Source organism: Entelurus aequoreus, linkage group LG07, assembly GCF_033978785.1.
Source record: "Entelurus aequoreus isolate RoL-2023_Sb linkage group LG07, RoL_Eaeq_v1.1, whole genome shotgun sequence".
NCBI lineage: Eukaryota > Metazoa > Chordata > Actinopteri > Syngnathiformes > Syngnathidae > Entelurus > Entelurus aequoreus.
In genome coordinates this window covers 79,682,673-79,708,231 of record NC_084737.1, presented here as the reverse complement: position 1 = coordinate 79,708,231, position 25,559 = coordinate 79,682,673, and the positions used below count along the sequence as shown (strand labels likewise).

Below are 25,559 nucleotides of genomic sequence, written 5' to 3'. Positions count from 1 at the left end.
GAGCGATTTATAGTCCGAAAAATACGGTAGTAGCAAAAATAACCCCAAAAGAGAACATGCCACACGCTACCACACACTTCCTCTCTACCCATGTCTGTTTGGACTCATAGTGTCTGAAAGCTGCGCGAAACTAACCCCAGTAAGAAAGACTCTGCATGTAAGATACTTATGCAAAGCAACAGCATCCAAGGTGACATGAATGAAATAAAGAACAGAAATTGTAAAGGTGTAATGCAAAGATGCACAGTATAAGTATGATCTTTTTCCAATACATGATTTAAAAAAATTATAATAATTATTATAATAACTTAAAAATACAACTCCGACAACTTCAGATTGTTTTCTTTGTTTTACTTTGGCCCAAAACCGAACAAGGACATTCTGAAAATGTACATATCACAAATAATCCTCTTGACAAAACACGTCAAGTTGGTAAAAAATTCTGAGGAAAAAAATTGGTGCAGTTTCAAAAACACCATGAAGACCTCAATGAAATTAGACTTAATCGGTTTCTACAAAGCAATTAAACCGTAAGTCACAGCCCATATATGATTGAACAAAAACAAAATGAAGCATAAATAAAAACGCTTCTATATATCAACTACCTCATATGTCATTTCCATTGTTGACTTTCTTTAAATTTGCACAAAAGAAAATCATTTTCACAGAACTATATCAATGTGCAGTGTCTCGTGCAGCATTTGAAGTGGGGTCACCAATTGTTTATTTTACTCCTGTTTGTTTTACATTGGGTCGAGAAGGGGAGGAGTCGCAGCCCCGCTTTACCGTCTACCTCTTGCTTGGTATACCTGCTCGCCCCAATATAAACTACCTGCTTGCCTAACAGAATTGCTATTGTGACACCCAATGGACGCTTTTAGAACAGCAGTGTCTTTCATTTAAAAAAGAAAGCTCAATTTTACACTTAGCAAACTCATTTCGCGGGCCGGATTGAACCTGTTCTGCATGTTTGACACCCCTGATGTAGAGTATTATTTATTTTCATGCTCAAATTAAATGTAATCTAAACATGACTATTTTCCACTGTGCCTACCGGAATAGGTCATTATAATTGTGCTGTTCAAGTATGAATAATTAAATGACCAGAGCTCGCTGACTGTATCCTAACCATTAAATTTACTTTAAAAAAAACAAAACATATTTCCTGATACGGGTTTATAATAACTGACATTTGCATATTTTTCACTATATTATTATACAATTACTCTTCAGTGCTAAACACACCTGGCATATGTTTGTAATAAATAATATTGGGTTAGATTTATATAGTGCTTTTTTAGACACTCAAAGCGCTTCATAGATAACTCATCATTCTATTTGTGTTCTTTATCGTTTCCCTCTTGTTTTCATGTGTTTTTTACCTTATTTTTGTGGACTTATGCATAATTTCCTCAATGTAGGATTTTAAAAAAAAGTCCCTTATCCTATCCTGTTCACTCCACATTCACACATTGTTGGTTGTAAGCTACATTTGTAGCCACAGCTGCCCTGGTGTAGACTGACTGAAGACCACCACCAAACATTCATACACAGTGTATGGTGTATCTTACATTATTATGTGTACCATCGGCAACGTTCCCTCAAATTAGTGCCGCGCAGAAAATCAAAAATCCCATCTGAACTCTAAACGAAATAAACACATTACATTTTATTCTGTATGATTTTGCAATGCAACTCTGACAAAAAGAGTGGCCCCAATGAATAAAACAATCTTTGTCAACACAGTTCAATTATCGTCTGTCGAGACACTTTACGGACAGGAATTCCATCAATCACTTTATTGAGCAAAAACCACACCAAAAACATGAGTAAAAAAACTTGTATCTAGAAAAACTGGTCATTTTCTGCCATACAAACCAGGCTTAAACCAACTTTGTCATCCGTCATATCAACAGAAGCCGCTCGCTCTGTCTCACCTGCACCAATACACCACTCGTGGCACTTAGCCAGTGCTGCGTTTATGGCCACACAAAAAGTCGGACAACCCCAACGCCACACAATGTGTAAATGCCAGGTTGTAACACTCTGACTCCTCAATCACATGTGTGCTTATTTTACTGCCATTTATTAAGGATGTTAATCTAAGGACAGTATACATGAAATGTTGTCAGTAGGATTCATAAATGCTAATAAAAAGATGTATTTTACAGACAGAAAGTTACAGGAACTAAATGTAATCTCTGAAAGGGGTAACATTTCTTTTAAAGGCAGGACCCGCAGCCAGACATACAATACTAGCACATAGGTCAGACCTTTGTGCGTCCCTGTCCGGCCCGCGTGAGGCCAATTATAAATTACAAAATCAATTTAAAAAAGTATCTATGTCGAGTGTGCAATACAACGGTGCTGCGTTTGTTTTGAAAATCGTTATTTGTATTTTTTCCGTATGGACGTATGTGTGTGCGTGATTGTGAGTGAATGTGAACAGCTGCAATCATTAATTACAAAATAAAGTTGAAAAAACATCTATGTCGTGCGAGCAACACAACTGTGCTGCTTTTATTTTGAAAAGTATTATTTATGGGCGTGTGTCCGTGTGTAACCTGCGAGTGAAGGTGCACACGCAGCGACAAGTGATGCACGGTTTACACCCGAGACGCTAAAAAGAGAAAAGTTGATGAAGAATGGCGTGTTTTCAACAAGACATGGACTGCCAAGCAACGTTCCCTCTAAGGTGCGCGCCTGCGCAATTGCGCACTGCTCAAGCGTCTGCTGCGCGCAGCAAATATATGCCGCGCACCAAATCAAATCCCATCTGAATTCCAAACTAAATAAACATATTTATTCTATGTAATTTTGCAATGCAACTTTGAGTGACAGTGACAACAAGCGGCCCTAACGGTGTTCGTCAACACCGTTCAATTGAACACCGTTCAATTATTGTAACTTCTATCGAGATGCTTCGAGGACAGGAATTATATCGATCACTTTATTGAGCAAAACTGTTTATATTCGGACATAACCACACCAAAAACATGAGTAAAACAATTCTATCTCGAAAAACTAGTCATTTTCTGCCGTACAAACCAGGCCAAAAGCAACTTGTCATCTGTCACCAACACGCATAGCACTAAATCACTGCTGCGTTTAAGGCCACACAAAAAGTCGGACAACTCAAACACCACACAAAGTTACACTATGACTCCTCAGTCATACGTGTGCTTATTTTACTGTCATTTATTATTAATGTTAATTTATTTATATTAGTCATGGAATGCTGTTACACACACTATGTTGAAGTATTACTATTATTATTAATTATTATTATTATTTATCTTACGGTATACATCAAAAATAATATTGAGCAAAATTTAATTGAAATATTGTCGATGTGGCCCTCCAGCAGTGCTCGGGTTGCTCATGCGGCCCCCGGTAAAAATTAATTGCCCACCCCTGACATAGGTCATGAAAAAACATGTTTTTTTGTTATTGTCATTGTAAGGGGGCAAAATCACTTATATCAGAAAATAATTTTAATAAAACATTTAAATTGTTATGATGTCAGGTTTGGGACAGGTGTGCTGCTGGTGTGGCCACAGTGTGCACGTGTGATGTTGCTCACATGGGCTCCACTGAATGCTCGGGGAGTTTGTGCGTTTGCTCACACACATGAAAAATTAGAGGGAACATTGACCATCGGGTGTAATTGCTGGGTTGCACGTGGACGCTGACCAATATGTGAAGCCAGGAAGTGCCTCAAGGTCACGTGACTGCAACCCAGCAATATCATTATTATACCTCACACAGTTGAAATCATTACAAATAGAAGAAAAGGCAAAGGCCCTACGAACAGAAGTTGAACGTCACTATTTGGATGGATGCTGTCGTATGAAGCGACCCGACTGGAGATTGAACTTTAGAGAGAGTGTGTTTGCTATTAGGCTGTTCACATGTGGTTCCTGTGTTTGTGCATGTGCTCTACGTCTCCTTAGGCTGCAGCCAAGTAGGTCACATTTACACAGCGCGAAGGGGAAACATATACGGAAAATGATTAGTTTGTATTGTCAAGTAGAAGTCAATTCTCTCAAGCAAGTCATGAAGAAAGAGGAGGAAGAAGGACAGGACTCCTGCTTATGTAAACAAAATAAGGCTAGAACGAGCAACGGGGAATGTTTCCTAATGAGCAATAGCATGTAGTGTGTGTGTGTGTGTGTGTGTGTGTGTGTGTGTGTGTGTGTGCGTGCGTGCGTGCGTGCGTGTGTGTGTGTGGATTATAAATGACCTGCATGCTTGTTCCACAGTTCATTCTTAATTGGACAGATGTCTGAGCAAGTTCTTCAAATTAAAAAGCCAAGCGTGACATGTGCAACATTTATTTGTGCTGCCTTTGCTCGCTCTTTCCCCTTCCTTTCTTTTCCTTTCCTTCCTGTTCTGGCATTTTTACATCTATCCCAGGAGCAAATCCACACATTTGAACAAATGGTTATTTATTTAAAGGCCTACTGAAAGCCACTACTACCGACCACGCAGTCTGATAGTTTATATATCAATGATGAAATCTTAACATTGCAACACATGCCAATACAGCCGGGTTAACTTATAAAGTGACATTTTAAATTTCCCGCTAAATTTCCGGTTGAAAATGTCTATGTATGATGACGTATGCGCGTGACGTCACTAGATAAACGGAAGTATTGGTACCGCATTGAATCCAATACAAAAAAGCTCTGTTTTCATCTCAAAATTCCACAGTATTCTGGACATCTGTGTTGGTGAATCTTTTGCAATTTGTTTAATGAACAATGAAGACTGCAAAGAAGAAAGTTGTAGGTGGGATCGGTGTATTAGCGGCTGGCTGTAGCAACACAACCAGGAGGACTTACTTGGATAGCAGACGCGCTAGCCGGCGCTAGCCGGCGCTAGCCAGCGCTAGCCGACGCTAGCCGCCAACCGCACGGATGATTGGGTGAAGTCCTTTCTCCTTCCGTCGATCGCTGGAACGCAGGTGAGCACGGGTGTTGATGAGCAGATGAGGGCTGGCGTAGGTGGAGCGCTAATGTTTTTATCATAGCTCTGTGAGGTCCGGTTGCTAAGTTAGCTTCAATGGCGTCGTTAGCAACAGCATTGTTAAGCTTTGCCAGGCTGGGAATTATTAACCGTGTAGTTACATGTCCATGGTTTAATAGTATTGTTGATCTTCTGTCTATCCTTCCAGTCAGGGATTTATTAATTTTGTTTCTATCTGCATTTGAGCCCGATGCTATCACGTTAGCTCAGTAGCTAAAGAGCTTCGCCGATGTATTGTCGTGGAGATAAAACTCACTGTGAATGTCCATTTCCATTTCCATTTCCCGTTCTCGATTCTCATTTTCAAGAGGATATAGTATCCGAGGTGGTTTAAAATACAAATCCGTGATCCACAATAGAAAAACGAGAAAGTGTGGAATCCAATGAACCCTTGTACCTAAGTTACGGTCAGAGCGAAAAAAGATACGTCCTGCACTGCCTCTCTAGTCCTTCACTCTCACTTTCCTCATCCACGAATCTTTCATCCTCGCTCAAATTAATGGGGTAATCGTCGCATTCTCGGTCCGAATCTCTCTCGCTCCATTGAAAACAATGGTAGAATGTGAAGAGTCCTTCCTCTGGTGACGTCACGCTACTTCCGGTACAGGCAAGGCTTTTTTTTTATCAGCGACCAAAAGTTGCGACCTTTATCATCGTTGTTCTCTACTAAATCCTTTCATCAAAAATATGGCAATATCGCAAAATGATCAAGTATGACACATAGAATGGATCTGCTATCCCCGTTTAAATTAAAAAAATTAATTTCAGTAGGCCTTTAAATGCATACCATAGTCACCTATATCGACATACACCCATAATCATGGGCCAAAAAATGTTGCTTAAAACTGTAATAAACCAAATATGTACCCAAAAGGTACATGCAGTATTGTGCAACTGCACTTAACACCAAGTGGGAGTATTTTTGTCATAAAAGGCATGATTGGATGATTTTAGTGAGAGCCCCATTAAATAGATCAACTACAACAGAGTTGGTGCATGAGCCAACGAGCCAACAACCTATGACAGATGGGGTCATCAAAAATGTTCTTGTTGGACAAAAGACACATTTAGAAAGTCTTTCCAGAAGAATGGAAGGCTATTCCACCAAATCAGTGCAATTAGCTTGTTGTAAGTCCCTCAAAATAAATGTAAATGTATGTTCATTTAAACGCTCAATCGGATATACACATAGAAGAACTACACAAAATGTGTATTATCCAAAGCCTAAAATAACGTATTTGCATAAGAGTGCAGAAAGTAATTATCACAAGTGAGTTTTACATGAATTATAGCCACATGACATTCATGCTAATAGGGTGGTAACGTTAAGCACATTACGTAATAAAAAAAAAAAATTTTCAAAGTTAAAAAATTACATCAACAAAAAATATTTATTTTTATTTCAATTTTTTTTTTTGTTTATTGATATCGCCTGTCCTAATTCCAAAATAAATTGTTACTTTTGCTCTTCCAATGGACTGCAGAGAACCTCTTACACAATGCAAGAGGGCAATGTTTTTCCTTAGTAGACAACCACAACTCTTGTTAACCATTAGCTTAGTGGCTGGAACTAATCATTTTCAATATTGCTATGAAACCAGACAAGAGGTTCCCAAAAGTGAGCTGTGTGACCCTTAAAATGCCTTAATGAGACAAGGCAGTGGAGGGGCAGGAAAGAAATCCCGGAAATGATGTACTAAAAAAAACGACCAAATGACAGCTGACACGAAGTTGAACATTTTTGGAGGTGCACGTAAAAGTCAGCCGTATGCTTCGGAGGGGGAGGGGCCAGCCGGCCAGTCATGCAAGCTACGTGTGCTTCGAGCACACCTGTGAAGTGAAAACCATTTCAGGTGACTACCTCTTGAACCTCATCGAGAGAATGCCAAGAGTGTGCAAAGCAGTAATCAGAGCAAAGGGTGGCTATTATGAAGAAACGAGAATATAAAACATGTTTTCAGTTATTTCACCTTTTTTTGTTAAGTACATAACTCCACATTCATAGTTTTGATGCCTTCAGTGACAATCTACAATGTTTATAGTTATGAAGATAAAGAAAACCAATTGAATGAGACGGTGTGTCCAAACTTTTGGCCTGTACTGTATATAAGATTTTATTATCTTCACGGCTCCCCTTAAGTTTGGCCCCGGGGGCTCGGCTGGGTCTCAGTCATAAAAAAACAAAATATTAGAAATATAAAAATATGTCATATCATTTATTATTTTACAAACTTATTATTCAACGCTTACATCGCTATAACAGCTTCAGGTCTATATAATGATATGAAGTAAAAAAGAAAAAAGTTTTATGCTCTTTTTGTCAAAGAAAATCTATTTTTTATGGCAAAAACAAAAAATGTTTTCCTCCCAAAAAATGTCAAAGTGGATTATTATTGTGAAGTAATTGAAGCCTTAAATAGTTCAAATATTCATAACAATATTGATTTTGATTCAATTGTATTCTTTGAACAATGACATTACAATTATTGGGGATCCAAAGAGGCCCCACTCATAAAAGGGAAAAAAAATAAGTCATACATTTTTGTTTTTATTTTTTTACTTTCCACACTTAAATCTCTAGACCAACTTCAAATCTATTTGTCGATTCTAGTTTTTTTTTAAGTTCTCACGTTTGTTTAATGCACTTATTGTGTTGAAAACTTGGTTTTTTATATAGCAAACACAAAATATGCGATATTTTCCACACAAAATATTTCAAAGTGGAATACTTGATGTGAAGTAATTGAAGCTTAAAATAGATCAATAATTCATAACATTGATTTGTATTCATTATTTTTTGAGCAAAGACAGTTTTAAAAACAACAGCCCACATGGCAGCTTTGTGATATTACAGTCAACATTGCAACTTGTTCTCATTACATTTCACCTATTTGCTCTTCTGTTCCAGTTTTTTTTTTTGTAATAGTATTTTTAAAATGTCCTGCAGGCCATTGAAAATTAGCTGTGGGCCATTTGGCCCCCACGCCGCACTTTGAACACCTCTACTTTAGGGTAATAGGACTGAGTGAAAAAACAAGCTTCAAACTCCTTTTCCTATTCTAAAAGTATAGTTGGAATAAAGAGTAACACATATATGTAAAAAAAAATAATAATAATAATAATTCTGAAGAATTTACACAATATTTCATGTTATAGTGTAATTTTAGGTAAAACAAGGTACGGTTTACAGTGTTCAAGGCTGTGAAAATATATATTTTAAATTGTACTCATCAAATATGCAATCGGATAAATGTGCAAAACACTGATAAAAAAATTTTTTTTACAGATATTTATTTGGTTTTATTTTCTCCTGGGGACTCAAATAGCGCAAATTCAGTTAAACGATCTGGAGCTGATTTAGCAGAAATTTTCATTTCCTGTATAGATGTACAGTTTTGACCAGGTGTTCTATTACTATTTTCCATGCAGTTTTTTTTTAGTTCATTCCATCCATTCAGCTTTCTCTCTTCAACCTCCTTTGAGATTCATCCCAATTCCCTTCTTCTCTGCGGGTGTTTGGGCTTCATCTTGCCCCTGAGGGACATCCACGCAACTAAAAGAGCTGTGGGTTCAGTCTGCTCCTGCCTTGAAAGTTAAACGGAGACAATGCTCGCTTCTGTGTAGCTTTACTTGTAAGAGACTGACGAAGATGTCAGATAAATACTGCAGACAACATATTGATGCTGGAATGCGTCAAATTAAACATAATATCTTCAAATCAATATATTCGATATTATTTTTTTCTTAAAGGCCTACTGAAAGCCACTACTACTGACCACGCAGTCTGATAGTTTATATATCAATGATGAAATCTTAACATTATAACACATGCCAATACGGCCGGGTTAACTTATAAAGTGACATTTTAAATTTGCCGCTAAACTTCCGGTTCGAAACGCCTCTGAGGATGACGTATGCGCGTGACGTAGCCCGGCGAACACGGGTATGCCTTCCACATTGAAGCCAATACGAAAAAGCTCTGTTTTCATTTCATAATTCCACAGTATTCTGGACATCTGTGTTCGTGAATCTGTTGCAATCATGTTCATTGCATTATGGAGAAGGAAGCTGAGCAAGCAAAGAAGAAAGTTGTCGGTGCGAAATGGACGTATTTTTCGAACGTAGTCAGCAACAACAGTACACAGCCGGCGCTTCTTTGTTTACATTCCCGAAAGATGCAGTCAAGATGGAAGAACTCGGATAACAGAGACTCTAACCAGGAGGACTTTTGACTTCGATACACAGACGCCTGTAGAGAACTGGGACAACACAGACTCTTACCAGGATTACTTTGATTTGGATGACAAAGACGCAGACGTGCTACTGTGAGTATGCAGCTTTGGCTTCTAAACATTTGATCGCTTGACCGTATGTGCGCAACTTTTTTTTGCGTATGTACGTAACTTTTTTAAAATATATAAGCTTTATGAACCTTGGGTTAGGTGAACGGTCTTTTGGGCTGAGTGATTGTGTGTGTTGATCAGGTGTTTGAATTGCATTGGCGTGTTCTATGGAGCTAGGAGCTAGCATAAGAGCTAGGAGCTAGCATAACAAACACGCAGGTGTTTTTATGCAGGATTCCTTTGTGGCATATTAAATATAAGCCTGGTTGTGTTGTGGCTAATAGAGTATATATATGTCTTGTGTTTATTTACTGTTGTAGTCATTCCCAGCTGAATATCAGGTACCGTGAGTATGCAGCCTTGGCTGCTAAACATTTGATAGCTTGACCGTATGTGCGCGTCACGTACGTAACTTTTTAAAAATATATACGCTTTATGAACCTTGGGTTAGGTGAACGGTCTTTTGGGCTGAGTGATTGTGTGTGTTGATCAGGTGTTTGAATTGTATTGGCGTGTTCTATGGAGCTAGGAGCTAGCAGAGGAGCTAGGAGCTAGCATAACAAACACGCAGGTGTTTTTATGCAGGATTAATTTGTGGCATATTAAATATAAGCCTGGTTGTGTTGTGGCTAATAGAGTATATATATGTCTTGTGTTTATTTACTGTTGTAGTCATTCCCAGCTGAATATCAGGTCACCCCCGGCTCTCACAGCATCTTCCCTATCTGAATAGCTTCAACTCCCCACTAGTCCTTCACTTGCACTTTACTCATCCACAAATCTTTCATCCTCGCTCAAATTAATGGGGAAATTGTCGCTTTCTCGGTCCGAATCTCTCTCACTTCATGCGGCCATCATTGTAAACAATAGGGAACTTTGCGTATATGTTCAACTGACTACGTCACGCTACTTCCGGTAGGGGCAAGCCTTTTTTTTATCAGATACCAAAAGTTGCAATCTTTATCGTCGTTGTTCTATACTAAATCCTTTCAGCAAAAATATGGCAATATCGCGAAATGATCAAGTATGACACATAGAATAGATCTGCTATCCCCGTTTAAATAAAAAAAATTCATTTCAGTAGGCCTTTAAGCTGTGGACTTATAGGACCCATTTAATACAGTACTTAAGTTAACTGATATTTCTGAAATGACATTGATTTACATGACATTAGAAACAGGTCCACTTATAGGAAAGAGGGTTTTAGACTGGGCAAGGTGGCAGCCTCTGCCATTATCGGCGTATAAAAGTGAGCTCATCATCATAAAATACACCATGAGTGTCATGCTGTCGCCGAGTGCTATATATTTGTCCAAATGTTATATTATTTCTATACTTTATTGATTTCTGAGCTGAAAGCCAATCCATCAATCCAGCAATAACCCGTCAGCAGCTGGTCTTAAATCCACAGCTCAGGAGTCCAAAGCCAAGCCCTGCCAAACTGAGTTACAGCTGCCAAAACGGTCATTAGTCAGTTGTCGGCAGCATCTTTCAGCACCTGGAGTAAGTATTAAAGCAGCTATGGGGAGAGACTTTAAATTTTAAATGTCGGAACATAACTACAACCAATAAGTCTCAAGGTAACTGTATAGTTGCAAATGTTTTCTATTTTGTATTCCTTACCGGTGCATTAAAGTATCTTAGTGCATGCTCAAATCCATGCTTCAACACTGCATTACAACAACATTATTGACTGCGTGGCTCATTTCAAGTCCGTGTGTTGTATTTCTATCATGCAAGATAGGAATTATCATTAAAAAAAATTGTGGCAAGTGGAGTAATTTGTGCATGAGCAATATAGTAGAGTGTAGACCAGTGGTTCTTAGACTTGTATGAGGTACCGAACCCCACCAGTTTCATATGCTTATTCACCGAACCCTTCTTTAGTGAAAAATAAAATATTTTTTTTCTTAATTTTTTAATCTTAATTTATAAATATTAATCATGAAATTATGTTATTATATTAAAGAAATACTAATAAAGATATATTTTACAGTGAGAAAGTTACTGGAATGTACGCATGATCCCATGTTTACATCTCATTGTGCAACATGTGAATGTTTAAGTGGGAACTAAATGCGATATCTGAAAGGGCTACAAATTATTTCCAAAGCAGGACCTCCACCCAGACATAAAATACTAGTACACAGCTCCTGAAAAAACAATATGTTTTGTTATTGTCATTGTAAGTGGGCCAAAACACTTATATTAGAAAATAATCTCATGGAAATGACTGCTGTCATTTGATTATAATAATAAAACATTGAACTTGTTATTTAGTCAGGTTTGGGACAGGTGTGCTGCTGGTGTGGCCACAGTGAATGTGCACGTCTGACGTCGCTCACATGTGCTCCACTGAATGCTCAAGGAGTTTTTGCGTTTGCTCACGCGTATGGAAAATTAGAGGGAACATTGTTTGGGGGTATCCATAATACGCCGATAGGGAAAAGTTGTATTTACACGATGAGTCGGGTGTGTCTTGACCTCCGCGGTGGAGGCTCCGCCGAACCCCTGAGGTCGACTCACCGAACCCCTAGGGTTCGATCGAACCCAGGTTAAGAACCACTGGTGTAGACAGACCTCCAACAAGGCTGTACATTTCATTTAATTGAAAAATCATGACATGCCTGATGATGCACCTCAGCTCCGGTACTGTAGGTGGCAACAAAACATATTGCATGCACAACAAGCTTTTTCATCACAGCTCGGGTCTGGTGGGTCACTGCCTCACTGGACCCTAATGCAAGCAAGCTATATTCAGTCCTTCCGGGATTTCACAGATTTTTTGTGATTGTTGCGGCCTAAAATGTCTAAATTCGCGGCAGCTTTTTTAGAAAGTTGCAACGAAAGTTGCAATGTTTTAAAGGCTTATTTTTTGATGAATATGTTATCAATGCAGTACGTTTTAGTTACGCCATTAGCAAACGGGCATAAAAGGGAATAGAATAGAATAGAATAGAATGGACTTTATTGTCATTATATTTGCATATAACGAGATTAAGGACACCAATTTAAGGTGCGGTAGTGGGAACAAATATGGGGTAAAAATAAATTACACAACAGGTAATAAAGAGAAAACTAACAATTGAAATAAATAGACTACTGTCCTATAAAATAGGAGCCTTTGTGTACGCGTACAGACGCCATTATGGCTATTTCTGGATGATTAGAGTTGGAATAGCATCCAATGAGTGCTAATTGAGCTTTGTAATTGGAAAACAAATACTGTAATGTAGGGCTGCAACAACTAATCGATTAAATCGATTAAGATCGATTATAAAAATAGTTGGCGATTAATTTAGTCATCGATTCGTTGGATCCATGCTATGCGCATGCGCAGAGGCAATTTATTTATTTATTTATTTATTTTTTTTATTTTTTTTTAAATAAACCTTTATTCATAAACTGCAACATGTACAAACAGCTGAGAAACAATAATCAAAATAAGTGTGGTGCCAGTATTCTTTTTTTTTTTCCAATAAAATACTGGAAAGGATAGCAATTTAGTTTGTCTCTTTTATCCGATTATTAATCGATTAATCGAAGTAATAATCGACAGATTAATCGATTATCAAATTAATCGTTAGTTGCAGCCCTTCTGTAATGATGTTTTACTCGTTTATTACCACACAAACTTAAAAGTAAACACTGGATGGCAGTAAAAGCACATACCCAGTGTCATGATACTTGATGACTATTTTGGTTTTGGTATAAACTTCCTGTGTTCTGAGTCTCTTCCTGCCCAGCGCTCTTATTTTGGTTTCTATTTCCTGTCACTGCACCTCTGTCTTGAGCACTGCCTCCCTCACCTGTCTCTGATTTGCACTCTATACAGACATGTGCCTGGTTGCCAATCAACCTGCTATATACAGTATATGCCAGTAGGTTGAACAGGGCTGCATCATTACTTTGTAATCTGTGTAGTGTGCTTTTGGTCTGTTCAACTTTGTTCCTGTATAGCTTTCCCTATACTTCTAGTGCACTTCCCAGCTGCACTATAGCTTTTGCTTTGTCATTAAACATACTTTTTACCTGCACGCCCTCTGTTGTCCCCTGCATCTTAGGGTCACGTTGCAAACAACGATCGCCCAGCGACTAACACTCAGAGCTCATTGGCAAATTACTGTAGTGTTTTAGTTCTTTAACTCGTAATAATAATAATTAATCACAATTACAAAAAGAAACACCACCAAAAATATCCGCAATCTGTGGACGATGGAGCAGGCTGTCATAAGACATTATCTGTGCTTATTTACACATTTGGAAAGTGTTTATCTATCTTAACCATTCATTTATGTTTCAACTAGGGCTATCAAACAATTAAAATTTTTAATCGCGATTAATCAGTTTGTTCATAGTTAACTCAAATTAATCGCGCCGTTAAAAGGAACTTCTAGTTAATGCGTTAACTATGACAGCCCTAGTTTCAACACATTTATCCTCGAACATTAAGAGCATTTGTGAACTGTTGAGTGATCTATAGCTGTAGTTTTTGTTGGTAAATGAAAGACGATGAGAGATTATCATCACACTTCAACATCTCATCTTAGATAAATGCTGCTTCTTTGCTCGGTTAGCATTAAAAATGAGAATCTGGGGCCGTACTTATCAAGCTTCTTAGAATTACTCCTAAGAAGTCTGCTAAGAGTTGACTTAAGAGTAAATAAATTATTTGCTGAAAGCTGCACTTAAAAGTTAGTTATCAAGCGTCTTACTCACACTTTCAGCGAAGTGTAGGACTGAATCTTAAGTGTCACACTCAGAGCTGAATTACGACATTACTATGTGCCGTAAACGCAATTTTAGGTGACGTCATTTCCGTGTCCATAGAAATGACCAATCACGGAAGGGAATCCGTTGTCTAAGAATAAAGAAATATCTTGGAAATATTGAAGTGGACAATGGGAGTGTATATTTTGACAATAAACTACAAAATAATACAAAACAAACTAGTCCCCGCCGGCACTCACGCTACCGCTCCCTCTCTTCTCTCGCCCACACACTCACTGACGTCACTCACCTCACGGCCACACACATACGCTACTGTCATAACATTCTCTTTCCAATTCATTAATTAGGCAACTAATTTGAAACTGGTGTGGGTGGCTCTATATATACTAGCCCACTGCAGACACATGCAGAAATCAACAAGGAATCGAAAAGTATTAAATCTGTGACAAAAATAATATCCGCTCTGTCTAAACGATACCGTTTGATCAGCTGCTCGTCATCAAAAAAATCTCAGGACTTAAGTGTAAAATGGCACTCTAAGAAGCTTGATAAGTACGGCCCCTGATCTTCATTGTCTTACCCTGGATAGATAAAATGTAAATGAATACGTGCATAGTAGGAAGTCAGAATGCCAGTGTGTTAATAATTGTTTATAAACTACATTGCCCAGAAGGCTTAGCGTTGTGGACAGGAACCAGACATAGGTCTGAGCTATGTGTCACAATGACAATTTTGTTGTTTGAGCAATAAAGATTATTGTTACATGTTGTTGTATCTGCTTCGTCTACACAAGAAACAAACGTAAGTTTTGATAAGACAATTGACGTGCGAGTTTAAACGCTGCTCGGAGACTAATTTGATTGGTGAAAATGACGCTAATTAGCTAAAACATGCGGGGGACGTTGCGGGCATAAGAGACCGTGCATCATTTCCAAGAATTGCACATTGTTGAAGGGCAAGTATAATGACATAAGGTGAAAGTAAACTCTTCTATTTGCACCTTTATCTAGACCTGCACCAACATTTCATCGGTTCTTGCCCATGCGTCACTTATCTACAAAGCTTCTGTGTGTGAGAAATGTCTCCGGCATGCGGTATTCGTGCTTGGTGGAGACATTTACAATTTGCCTCAAATGTGTGTTTTCAAATATTTTCACAAGTCCTTGTTGGTTGTGAGTGTATTTTGTAAACAGAGTTCCACCAGGGGAAAATAACAACTGTGAGATGAGTTCCCACATTACGAACAACAACAACATAATTACCACACACTTGTTGCATTCTGTAGCTCCTGTGGTTTCCGGCTAAATCCCCTTGAGTTGATTCTAAATGATCTTTTCACAAAACTAGCATGCTTGCAAGAATGGTAAAGGCTGTAAAAGAATGAGTGACGCGAATGGCCTCACCTCCGTGCACGTAGTCATGTAGGGTGCAGTCACAAGGACCAACCAGATGGATCAGACTGGACTGGCTGTATCCGACTGTGTGTTTTTCTGCAATCAAAATGAACAACTAATATAAATCTTGTCCACGCTAAAATTGTCAAAATTGCTTATGAGCTGCATGACGGAGACAGCATGCTATACCCTTTCATGCATCCTCTGTTTAAAAGATTACAATGAAATTTCAATAATTCATTAAAGAATGGTACTGCGGTTTTCATAAACCCACTTTTTGATGAAAATTTTAACTACATTTTTGCATTGGTTTTCAATACCGTCTCAACTATCGTACGGTCAAACATTGTGCATAACAAACTAATCAGATTGCATGCGCATCATTTTGTGGAATCGAGTACCTAGAGCAGGGGTGTCAAACTCATTTTAGATCGGGGGCCACATGGAGGAAAATCTACTCCCAAGTGGGCCGGACTGGTAAAATCACGGCACGATAACTTAAAAATAAAGACAACTTCAGATTGTTTTCTTTTTTTTTTAAATAGAACAAGCACATTCTGAAAATGTACAAATCATAATGTTGTTGGGGTTTTTTTTACACTTACATGTTGTGGTTAACAGTATTCTATCTTTATTTGTCATTATTTATACTTTCTGAATAAATTATGTGATAATATTCATCAGTCAAATCATTGGTGTTGATTTTCAATCTATCAAGGTAAAAAAAATAATATCAAAATCATGTTATTCATGTAGTTTGATCATTTTCCTGGACTGGTGCACTCACATCATGTGGTTACTTCTTTTTTTTTTTACATATGTAGCATCATCCCCAATGATACAAAGAATTGCTATTGTGACATCTAGTGGACACATTTAGAACGGCGGTTTCTTTCATTCCAAAATTTTGGCTCATTTTTATATTTAGCAAACTTATCCCGCGGGCCGGATAAAACCTGTTCGGGGGCCTGATCCGGCCCACGGGCCATACGTTTGACACCCCTGACCTAGAGAATCCTTCGCATCAGTGACCATGAATTGATTTACGTGGACCCCGACTTAAACAAGTTGAAAAACTTATTCGGGTGTTACCATTTAGTGGTCAATTGTACGGAATATGTACTGTACTGTGCAATCTACTAATAAAAGTTTCAAAAGTCAGTCTCTGTGCTTTTTCTTCTTATATTGAATATGACCGCGACCTCGAGAGGGACAAGCGGTAGAAAATGGGATGCAAAATAAGCCATCTTGGGGCCAAAGAAAGTTGCAAGTAAAAGCATTTGGATAAAGGGGCAAACTGTTGAGTTCAAGAAAGAACTTGTAGCAAAGTACGATTCCCTCCCTTTCTGGCGTCTTCGTCAACAAGATTATTCAATTAAAGGTCAAATAAATGTAAAATGTTTGTTTATCCATTTCATTTGTGATTTATATGTATTTCACATTGGATTTAGTTTACATTAAATCTTGTATGAAAAAATAGTAACATTTTTGTACAATTCAGTTTTCGACTTAACTTTTGGAGCAAATTACTAAAGAAAATATCAGTACCACAGTACATTCTTTATTTTTTGGGAATTTATTGTGGTTTCTTTTAAGTTACCTGGTTGCTTTGGAGGCGGCACAACTTCTTCAATCCTTTCCTTGGTTTTCATTCTCCCTGCCTTCTGAGCCTCGTAGCGCTTTCGACCCTCCTCCTCTTGTTCGCTGCTCTCATACTACACATACATTTATAATACATTCAAAGGAACATCAGCAACACACACACTACTAATTCTAAATCAACTAAATGGAGTTAGAATGTCTCACAGTGGAATTCAAATGTGCATTTGACATTATTTTTTTGACCAGACAGCCGCTCTTATTACAAACGTAATTAATGCCTTCTCTTCATGACGGAGAAAAGGCTGGTAAAATGCCAAAGTTGTGTGTTACAGTCAGAGTGGCACACGTTTTCTACGTACCTTGATGGGCGGCACCTCCATGATCTTGTCGACATTCTGCAGAGAGCAGGGCACGTACCACAGCACGGCCCGGTTGACCAGCTTTTTGGCACCTGCAGTCACAGAAGAAAAAGGTCATCGTCTTCCTTCTACCTGAGGAAAATGTCACCAACAATCTTGAAGCTTTCCCCTCCCCATAAATAACGGAGAATGCTTTTTGGAAAGTTAAAAAAAAATGACAGTTTTTAGTCCCAGAATGAAGAAAAAATCAGTGATTAGCAGGGAGAGAAACCTGTAAGTAGTTGCAAAAATGGACATTGTGCTCTGACATTGAGAAATAACAGCATGGCAAATGTGGACACAGCCTTTGACATCTCGGGTCAGATATCCTACAAAATATTTCCAAAAGTTTTCCCAATTTTTTTTTTAGAAATAATTGCTGAAACTTGAGTAATTATTTACTTGTTTAGAATAAGTGGTTTGCAGAACCCATCGTGAGATTTATCTGACCTTTGACCACATGGTCATGTGGTCATAACCGCATACATTTCAGCCATCTGAACAGTGCAGAACCTAAAATATAGCAAGATCCATTTTTTTTGTGTTAGACCATTTTTTGTTAGTAATATACCAACAGAACAATTTGATAAGTATCAGATGTTCTGATCAACATTTTTGGCTTTCGATGGTGATCTGGGGCCGTACTTATCAAGCTTCTTAGAATTACTCCTAAGAAGTCCGCTAAGAGTTGACTTAAGAGTAAATAAATTCTTCGCTGAAAGCTGCACTTAAAAGTTAGTTATCAAGCGTCTTACTCACACTTTCAGCGAAGTGTAGGACTGAATCTTAAGTGTCACACTCAGAGCTGAATTACGACATTACTATGTGCCGTAAACGGAATTTTAGGTGACGTCATTTCTGTGTCCATAGAAATGACCAATCACGGAAGGGAATCGGTTGTCTAAGAATAAAGAAATATCTTGGAAATATTTAAGTGGACAATGGGAGTGTATATTTTGACAATAAACTACAAAATAATACAAAACAAACTAGTCCCCGCCGGCACTCACGCTACCGCTCCCTCTCTTCTCTCGCCCACACACTCACTGACGTCACTCACCTCACGGCCACACACATACGCTACTGTCATAACATTTTCTTTCCAATTCATTCATTAGGCAACTCATTTGAAACTGGTGTGGGTGGCTCTATATATACTAGCCCACTGCAGACACATGCAGAAATCAACAAGGAATCGAAAAGTATTAAATCTGTGACAAAAATAATATCCGCTCTGTCTAAACGATACCGTTTGATCAGCTGCTCGTCATCAAAATAAAACAAAACATTGTTCCGTTCCCTAAATGTTCGCGCACGTCTCTCTCGCCTCAGTGCCATCCCCTGCTGGCAACTCCTAACCATTTAAGACACCTCTGAAGGTCTCTTAAATATCGTGGAGAGTAGGAGTGATTCTTAGACTTAAGAACGTTGATAAAAAGCTTTTATTCTTAAGTTTGAGAGTAGGACTAAATTTCGCAAATTCTCAGGACTTAAGTGTAAAATGGCACTCTAAGAAGCTTGATAAGCACGGCCCCTGATTTTTTAACCTCAAATTCCGATCCGAATTTGAGTATTGATGCATTACTGTAACAATATATTATAGAAGTGAAAATGTTTTATAGCAAGTACAGTGGGTTTGGAAAGTATTCAGGCCCTTTTAATTTTTTCACTCTGTTTCATTGCAGCCATTTGCTTAAAATCAAATACGTTTAATTTATTCCTTATTTATGTACACTCAATACTAACCGGACTCTCGCCAGATCCTTGTAGTTCGCTGAGCTCTACACAAGGATCTGGGACTTCTCAATAGAAGATGTATTTCAGAAGGCGGGGCCTTGTAAAAAAAATCATTGTATGTGATTGGATAAACCTGACCTAAACCCAATTGAGCATCTTTAGAGAGACCTGAAAATGGCTGTCCACCAACGTTCACCATTCAACCGGAAGGAACTGGAGAGGATTTGCAAGGAAGAATTTTAGAGAATCCCCAAATCCAGGTGTGTAAAACTTGTTGCATCATTTCCAAGAAGAGTTGTGGCTATACTAGCTCAAAAGGGTGCTTCTACTCAATACTGAGCAAAGAGTCTGAAAACGTATGACCATGTGAAATTTCAGTTTTGTTTTAAAAAATTTGCAAAATTGTCTACTATTCGGTTTTCTGTCAAAATGGGGTGCTCAGTGAAAATTGAGGGAAATAAAATAACTTTTTGATTTTAGCAAATGGCTGCAATAAAACAAAGGGTCTGAATACTTTCCGTAACAACTGTAACTAAAAGTAAACACAACAACACGTTTTTTATCATGCTTATCTTATTAGATTTGGAATTTGTCACTATTGATGAATGACACGTTAAATTTGTGGTATTACAGTAGATCAGTGTTTTTCAACCACTGTGTGCCGTGAGATAAAGTCTAGTGTGCCGTGGGAGATCATCTAATTTCACCTATTTGGTTGAAAAATATTTTTTGCAAACCAGTAATAATAGTCTGCAAATTAAGTGTTGTTGTTGAGTGTCGGTGCTGTCTAGAGCTCGGCAGAGTAACCGTGTAATACTCCTCCATATCAGTAGGTGGCAGCAGGTAGCTAATTGCTTTGTAGATGTCGGAAACGGCAGGAGGCAGCGTGTAGGTATGAAGGTGTCTAATGCTTAAACCAAAAATAAACAAAAGGTGAGTGCCCCTAAGAAAAGGCATTGAAGCTTAGGGAAGGCTAAGCAAAACGAAACTAAAACTGAAGTGCCTACAAAGTAAACAAAAACAGAATGCTGGATGACAGCAAAGACTTACTGTGGAGCTAAGACGGCGTCCACAATGTACATCCAAAGATGACATGACAATACCAAAAAAAAGAGAAAAAGCCACCAAAATAGGAGCGCAAGACAAGAACCAAAACACTACACACAGGAAAACAGCAAAAAATGGCGTGAAGTGACAGGTGGTGACAGTACACCTACTTTGAGACAAGAGCTATAGTGATGCATGCTTGGTTATGGTTTAAAGTCATATCCAACAATTGCGACAACAACTTTTTACTGTCAACTGAGTTTCGTTTTTTTAATGATTTCTGCTGGTGGTGTGCCTCCGGATATTTTCAACGCCAAAAATGTGCCTTGGCTCAAAAAAGGTTGAAAAACACTGCAGTAGATGATACATAGATTTATTTATAACAAAATAAACTGGCTGGCGCACAATAACTTGAAGCAAAAATTACAATTGGTTCCCCAATTAAATCAAAGCCTTCCTGTGTCCAGTGAAATGTTCCCTGAATTTAAAAACAATAACAAACAACAAAAAAAAGTTTGTTGATAATAAAAACCAGACACTTTAGTATCATTTATATACTGATATTATACTAGGAAGCTATAGTACCGACATCTGGATCAATCCCCCCTAATTTACATTAAAGCTTTAGTGGTTTGGTCCTAGTGTCGTCCAGCTACAGTAGAAGTGTGTGTGTGGCCACTCGTTTTCCTCTAGTCAGTCAGTGATACTTGGAAAAAACATTGTTTATTTTCCATCATGGTGGCGAGGATTAGTATAAATTGTTTAGGCAGACTGTAGGTTGAAATGTTCTGCTGCTTTGCCTCGCAGCACCAAGTCAAGAAGCAGAAGATCAGAAAAGGAACCTTGTAGAAATCACATCACACAGCAATCAGGCGGAGAGGTTGTCATGGTGATATCTGTTCTGTTCTGCCAACACTTTTGTCGCTTAATTCACTAACAGAGAACTGGAGGCTATTTTAAAGCGTTCAGGCACGTACTCACGGATGCACCCATGTAAGGATTACTCATTTTGGTGGAACACATTTCAATTCCTGTTTTATTTGGTTCATTATTCCTTTATTATCAACCATATGTTTACTTAAATATATGATAAACATGGAGAGGGTAGCACATGCTTAAAGTAGACCTCTTTTGGGGAGTATCATTTACATTTTACTCCCGAGTTTAAACCGCACTGACAACTTGGCAGCGTTGTCATGGCGACCACGCTTGTCTCCTGCTCCTTCCATTAGCTTCCGTCCTTGACCTCCACCAGGAAGTTGCCCACAGACATTTGTATACATCTTTGACTCTCCCAACTATGACTGAGACTCTAGTCTATTTTTAGTCACAGCCGGATTTTTTTTTTAAAGTGAACTGGCGGGTGGAGCCCTTGGAATGAACCATTCCCAGTTGGATAGATGACCTTAAATGCCTACTGAAATTTATTTTTTTTATTTAAACGGGGATAGCAGATCCATTCTATGTGTCATACTTGATCATTTCGCGATATTGCCATATTTTTGCTGAAAGTATTTAGTAGAGAAAATCGACGATAAAGTTCGCAACTTTTGCTCGCTGATAAAAAAAAAAGCCTTGCCTGTAGCGGAAGTAGCGTGACGTCACAGGAGCTAGTATTCCTCACAATTCCCCGTTGTTTACAATGGAGCGAGAGAGATTCGGACCGAGAAAGTGACGATTACCCCATTAATTTGAGCGAGGATGAAAGATTCGTAGATGAGGAACGTTACAGTGAAGGACTTGAGAGGCAGTGATGGACGTATCTTTTTTCGCTCTGACCGTAACTTAGGTACAAGCTGGCTCATTGGATTCCACACTCTCTCCTTTTTCTATTGTGGATCACGGATTTGTATTTTAAACCACCTGGGATACTATATCCTCTTGAAAATGAGAGTCGAGCACGCGAAATGGACATTTAAAGTGACTTTTATCTCCGCGACAATACATCGGTGACACACTTAGCTACTGAGCTAATGTGATAGCATCGTTCTCAAATGAAGATAGAAACAAAAGAAATAAACCCCTGACTGGAAGGATAGACAGAAGATCAACAATACTATTAAACCATGTACATGTAACTACACGGTTAAAAATTCTCAGCCTGGTAAGGCTTAACTATGCTGTTGCTAACGACGCTAAGGCTAATTTAGCAACTTAGCAACCGGACCTCACAGAACTATGATAAAACATTAGCGCTCCACCTACGCCAGCCAGCCCTCATCTTCCCATCAACAGGTGTGCTCACCTGCGTTCCAGCGATCAACGGCGCGACGAAGGACTTCATCCGTGGGTTTGGCGGCAAGCATCGGCTAGGCGTAGTAAGTAGTCCTTGTTGTGTTGCTGTAAGTATTGTACTTAGCCGCTAATACACCGATCGATCCCACCTACAACGTTCTTCTTTGCAGCCTCCATTGTTCATTAAACAAATTGCAAAAGATTCACCAACACAGATGTCCAGAATACTGTGGAATTTTGTCGAAGAAAACAAGAGGCTTTTCTATCGGGTCCGATGGGGTACAACCACTTCCGTGGATTTTGTGACGTCACGCGCATAAATCATATCCAAAGGAGTTTTTCAACCGGAAGTGTGGTGGGAAATTTAAAATGTCACTTTATAAGTTAACCCGGCCGTATTGGCATGTGTTGCAATGTTAAGATTTCATCATTGATATATAAACTATCAGACTGCGTGGTCGCTAGTAGTGGCTTTCAGTAGGCCTTTAATGACCAGAATCTAATGAGGGAGATTCCTTCTGCATCAGATGAAGACAATGTTTGACCATGTTGTCCTTTAAAATGTGCCTTATTGTCATTTCCACTTAAGACTGTGAACTGGATAACGAGTATGCTGCAACATAAAAGGGTGCAACGTGTCATCAAAGAGTAAAAATGCATTTCTTTCAATATGCATCATAACAAAAACAATAATATTTTAAAAATGGATACATGTTGATAGTCCAACTCATACTGATACATACACAAGCAATGGAGATGATATCAGTAGAAACAAACTGCATTTAGTTTAGATAATAATGAGTCATATATTGGAATGGGATCCAATATTTAAATTTGTTTTAACTATTAAATTAACTTAAAATATGACTTATTTAATCTTTGTGGAAAATAGTGGACACAATGTGTTGTCAAGCTTATGTGATGTGATGCAAGTGTAAGCCACTGTGACACTATTGTTCATTTTTGAATGTTTTTATTTTATTTTTTTATAAATGGCTGTGATGATAATATAAATGAGGGATTTCTAATCACTGCTATGTTATTAATTTTTGTTTGATTACTTGTGGATTGTTTTGTGTCATGTTTGTGTGTCCTCTCAATTGCTCTGTTGATTGCTATGCTTGTTGCTGGGCCGGGTTTGGTTTTGGAATTGGAATTGTATTATTATTGTATTATTGTGTATTATTTTGTTGTTCTGATTAATAAAACACATTTTTAAAAAAATTAAAAAGGGGCCGCCACCAAATTGTTCCCCCAGAGTTGGACACATAATTGTCCACAATGTCTAGGTAAAATGCCTATCAAAGATCCCCTTTTATGCAAAACATGAGAAAAAGCTATTATTTTCTTCACTTCATTTTTTGTCGGTCTATAAGTTTTTTGGTTTGCTGTTGTTTTATCGTTCTTTTTCTTCTTCTTGTCCCGCACCCTTACTTTTGTTTCACTTCCTGTTTTGTTTTGTTTTGCAGTGACTTGACTTCTGAGTCCTATTCTCCTCACTTATTCCTGGTTGGCAAAAAAGAGGCTCACCTGTCCCTGATTGCCAATCAAAATAATTTATCTTCCAGGGCCGCCTGTCCCTCGACGCTGGTTCAACTGTCTTATGTTCATGTCTCACTTTGCCGTTTGCACAACCTACTGAATATCATTTACTTCTGCCCGGTAATTAATTAAATGACCTTTTCTTCTGGACTTTGCCTACCATCTCTGTATCCTGGTGGTCACCCCAACAGCTGAAATGCCCCACAGTGACATGTTTTGCTTCTGCTCCTTGTTTCGGGTATTCACAATGTCAAAAGGGGAAAAACCTTCTTCCACATCAACAGGATACCATACCCTAGCTAAATGATCACGCCCTGTCTATACACACCCACTCAAAAAAATGTAAAAAAAATAAATCAGGCTTCGCTACACATCTTAAAATAAATTTCTGCATTCTGCCAACAACTATCCGCTACAGACAGTGCAAGTTAGCCAAAATTATCAAACTACTGTATGTGACTAATGCTAGCAGTGCGATTATTGTCAAGTATGTGATCGGCATTGCCAATTAATGCCTTTTAACGCGAATTCCCTCAGGCTGAGGCTGTATTTATTTTTAATTCCCAGGCTAAAAAACAGCCAGCAGCTAATTACTGTATGTGTCTCCATTCAGTGTGGAGCCGCTCCCCTAAACTAATAATGAGCACCTCCGTTTTAGCAAACAAACTGCATTTCTTAGTGCCTTAAGTATAATTTCATGTAACATTATCAGTGGAGGATGAGGCTAAACATGTTACACATCGAGAGCAAGCTGGGAGCAACCATGCTAACATCCACACTAACCGCTAAGATAGCTGTTGTAACAACAAGAAATAAGTGTTTTGTCAACTTTAATAAGTCTAGAACCATGTTGCATGAGACAGTAAGCTGGAGGGCAGATCGATCCATAAATTGGTGGCGTCGATACCAAGGGTAGTATTAGTATATGATCGATACTAGAGTGATTAAGCCAATATTTTTGGTCTCAAAATCTGGTTTTGTTGTTTTTGTTCATGTTTTCAAACTCAAGGAATAATTCCCTTACACAGTAGGACTTTGAGAGCAAAAACCAAAAGATTTCAATTAGTAGTAGAGCAGTTTTTACTTGTATCTAGTTATTGTGTACTATTTTGTTCCTGTTTTGCGCAAACAATAGTTTGTATTAAAAGGGAATAAGGTACTAGTTTAATTATGGTGTTGATATTGTTAAACTGTCAATAGCACACACCATAAATAAATGGAGAAATGAACATTTTATATGTGTGATCGGTATTGGTATTGGCCAATCTCACTCATGAATGATCGTATTCAAAAGCAGAAAACTCAGTTCGGAAGATTTTTAGAAAATATGGTTTATTTATCCTTACTAAGAATAATTACTTTGCTCAACAGAAGTGGCGGTTTTACAATGATGGACTCCATGAATGGAAAATTGCAGTTGACCATCTGGGCTCTATTTTAAACAATACAACTTTGCATGAACCAAAGTATTTGACAAATAGTGTGCAGCAGTCAGTGAATAT

At 38.3% G+C, this 25,559-nt stretch overlaps 1 protein-coding gene across 2 annotated transcripts in view; it reads right to left on the bottom strand.

The window, feature by feature from the left end:
* Positions 1-25,559, bottom strand: part of acot7 (acyl-CoA thioesterase 7) — a 120,495-nt gene that overhangs the window by 56,960 nt on the left and 37,976 nt on the right. For both annotated transcript variants that reach the window (XM_062052270.1, XM_062052269.1), the window contains 3 exons: positions 17,458-17,549; positions 17,097-17,211; positions 15,506-15,592 (listed from right to left, as the gene is read on the bottom strand). In XM_062052270.1, the coding sequence (XP_061908254.1) occupies positions 15,506-15,592; positions 17,097-17,211; positions 17,458-17,549 (294 nt within the window). The remainder of the gene's footprint in view (positions 1-15,505; positions 15,593-17,096; positions 17,212-17,457; positions 17,550-25,559) is intronic.